Source organism: Mastomys coucha, unplaced genomic scaffold, assembly GCF_008632895.1.
Source record: "Mastomys coucha isolate ucsf_1 unplaced genomic scaffold, UCSF_Mcou_1 pScaffold2, whole genome shotgun sequence".
Taxonomy (NCBI): Eukaryota; Metazoa; Chordata; class Mammalia; order Rodentia; family Muridae; genus Mastomys; species Mastomys coucha.
The window spans coordinates 6,815,107-6,817,970 of record NW_022196902.1 but is presented as its reverse complement, the minus strand read 5'-3'; the positions used below and the strand labels follow the sequence as shown (position 1 = coordinate 6,817,970).

General features: G+C 38.0%; 1 protein-coding gene across 4 annotated transcripts in view; it reads left to right on the top strand.

Annotated features, from left to right (window-relative positions):
• Adgrg6 (adhesion G protein-coupled receptor G6) overlaps positions 1–2,864 on the top strand; it is a 133,397-nt gene that overhangs the window by 67,394 nt on the left and 63,139 nt on the right. For all 4 annotated transcript variants that reach the window (XM_031380469.1, XM_031380467.1, XM_031380468.1 and 1 more), the window contains exons 3-4: positions 654–995; positions 2,022–2,645. In XM_031380469.1, the coding sequence (XP_031236329.1) occupies positions 654–995; positions 2,022–2,645 (966 nt within the window). The remainder of the gene's footprint in view (positions 1–653; positions 996–2,021; positions 2,646–2,864) is intronic.

The window sequence follows — 2,864 nt, the reverse complement described above, 5'->3', positions numbered from 1 at the left end:
GGGTTGGTAAAGATCTTTTCCCAATTTGTTGGTTGCCATTTTGTCCTATTGACAGTGTCTTTTGCCATGTTTTTTTTTTAAGATTTATTTATTATTACATGTAAGTACACTGTAGTTGTCTTCAGACACACCAAAGAGGGCGTCAGATCTCATTAGGGATGGTTGTGAGCCATCATATGTGTGGTTGCTGGGATTTGAACTCAGGACCTTCGGGAGAGCAGTCAGTGCTCTCAACCACTGAGCCATCTCGCCAGCCCTCCCTGTATGGTTTTATGAGCTCTCTGAAGTAGCTATCATACCCAGTAAGTTTTTGTGAGATCTTCTGATGGGTCTTAATCCCTGTATACTCTTTAGAATAATCTGTCATATGTGGGTACCTGCAGAGCCCTTGTGCATCTTGCATGAGAGAGTTCCTTTATCTTTCCCTGTGTTCTCACAACCTCAAGTTTTGCTAAGATTTTGTATTTAACACTACTTTTTGGAATGTCCTTGGCATTTTTTTCTTCTTGAGGTGCTTTCATTTCCTCTTAATTTTCATGTATTTTTTTTAACATTTACTGTTTGATTGCCCCCAGTAAGTAGGATTCTTGTTTTATTGTACATAATCTGATCCCAGCCCTTCTCTCTCTCTCTCTTTCTTTAATGCCCAACAGTGTGGGGATGTGGCAACTGCAGACTTGTCCTGTCCAGTCCTTCTGGTACCTTTACCTCTCCATGTTACCCTAATGACTACCCTAACACCCAGTCTTGCTCGTGGACCCTCCGAGCCCCTACCGGCTACATCATTCAGATAACGTTCAATGACTTCGACATTGAAGAAGCTCCCAACTGCATCTATGACTCACTTTCCCTTGATAATGGAGAGAGCCAGACTAAATTCTGTGGAGCAACTGCCAAAGGCCTGTCATTTAACTCAAGCGTGAATGAGATGCATGTGTCTTTTTCAAGTGACTTTAGTATCCAGAAGAAAGGCTTCAACGCCAGCTACATCAGAGGTATGTAAACCACAGGCAGAGCCAACCTTCTGCTTCCATTTAAGATGTGCTGCAATAAACACCAGGGCTGGAGGACAGAACTATGCTCTTTTATGTGAATGGTCAAGATCAGGATTTAATGGTGAGAATCTATTAATAGTTTCTGAGAATCCTCACTATCTAACTAGAACTACTAGATCGAAATCTTGGTTTCTTCAGAATAGAATTCCCCTGTCTGTCTTCATAACATTTATTTATTTTCATATTTGTTTTCTTTTAATATTTTTTTAGCTGAGGTCTTTTTTTTAAATATTTTTTATTTTTTTTAGCTGTGACTGGTTTAGAACTTGTTAAATAGGTCATGTCAGCCTTGAACTCACAGAGATCTGATTGTCTTTGCCTTCCAAGTATGCCACATGACCAGCTCTGCTTTAAAAAGTCCACTGGTAATAATGAAAATCTGTAATTCTAATATCACCTCATATAAGTTGTAAACATCTCTATTTAGAAATTATTTTATTTTGGACATATATGATGATTCCCTTAAAATAAATTTACTAGAGGACAAACAAATTTAATATGTAAGGAATAGAGAGGAGTACAGAAATTCTGAATGAATGAGATTTGTCTGGAAATATTTGAGAGAGGAAAAGGTAAATATTAGTGAAAAGGAAAGCTAGTTCGTGTTCAGAAAGTATTTTAAAAATATCATATTTTAAAATCCATAATATACAAATGAAATTACTCTGAAATTAACCCCGTCCTAATTTGGCAATTTTGTTCCTTAATTTTTAATGTTTGTGTAGAAAAATTTAAAAAATATATCAACATGATTGGCCCTGGCTGGGATTGTCTATTGTTATTTTTGATGTAAGACCATTTGTAAAAGGTTGGTGTTCGAGGCTAGGTAGAAAAAGGGATAACAATGGCTCAAAGATTAAGTAAAAAGTTAATTGGAAGAAAGTGGTAGAATTCTGAGAGACACTTAACATTTTGCATTTTGGCTCATGTTCTAGAACTATGTTATGTCTTTATGCTTTCTTCTAGTTGCTGTGTCCTTGAGGAATCAAAAGGTCATTTTGCCCCAGACATTAGATGCTTACCAGGTATCAGTTGCAAAAAGTGTCTCCATTCCAGAGCTCAAAGCTTTCACGCTCTGTTTTGAAGCCTCCAAAGTTGGCAATGAAGACGATGACTGGACAGCTTTCTCCTACTCAGATGAGTCCCTTACACAGTTGCTCAGTCTTGAAAAGGCCAACAATGGCTACTTCCTGTCCATTTCTGGCTCAAGATGCTTGCTGAACAGTGCATTACCTGTGAAGGAAAAAGAGGACATCTTCACAGAAAACTTTGAGCAGCTCTGTCTTGTGTGGAATAATTCTTGGGGCTCCGTTGGTGTAAATTTCAAAAAGAACTATGAAACAGTTACATGCGATTCTACCATCAATACTGTCGTGCCTGGGGATGGGGCATTGCTGTTGGGCTCTGACAGAGATGAGATTGCCTCTCTGAAGGGCAGCATCTATAACTTTCGACTTTGGAATTTTACCATGGATCTGAAAGCCCTGTCCAACCTCAGCTGTAGTATGTCTGGGAATGTCATAGACTGGCACAATGACTTTTGGAGCATCTCAACCCAGGCTCTGAAAGCCGAGAGCAACCTGAGCTGTGGTAAGACTTAATATTTGTCATGGTCTTAGCATTGTTTGATGAAAATGCTTGTTATTAAGAAATCATATATGCTAGGCTGGAGAGATGGCTCAGCCATTAAAGGCTAGGCTCACAACCAAAAAAAAAATGAGAAAATTTTTTTTCTTTTTTCTTTTTTTAAAAAAACTTTTATTGCATTATGATGAGAAAAGTTATATGATTTCAATTTATCTGAATTTG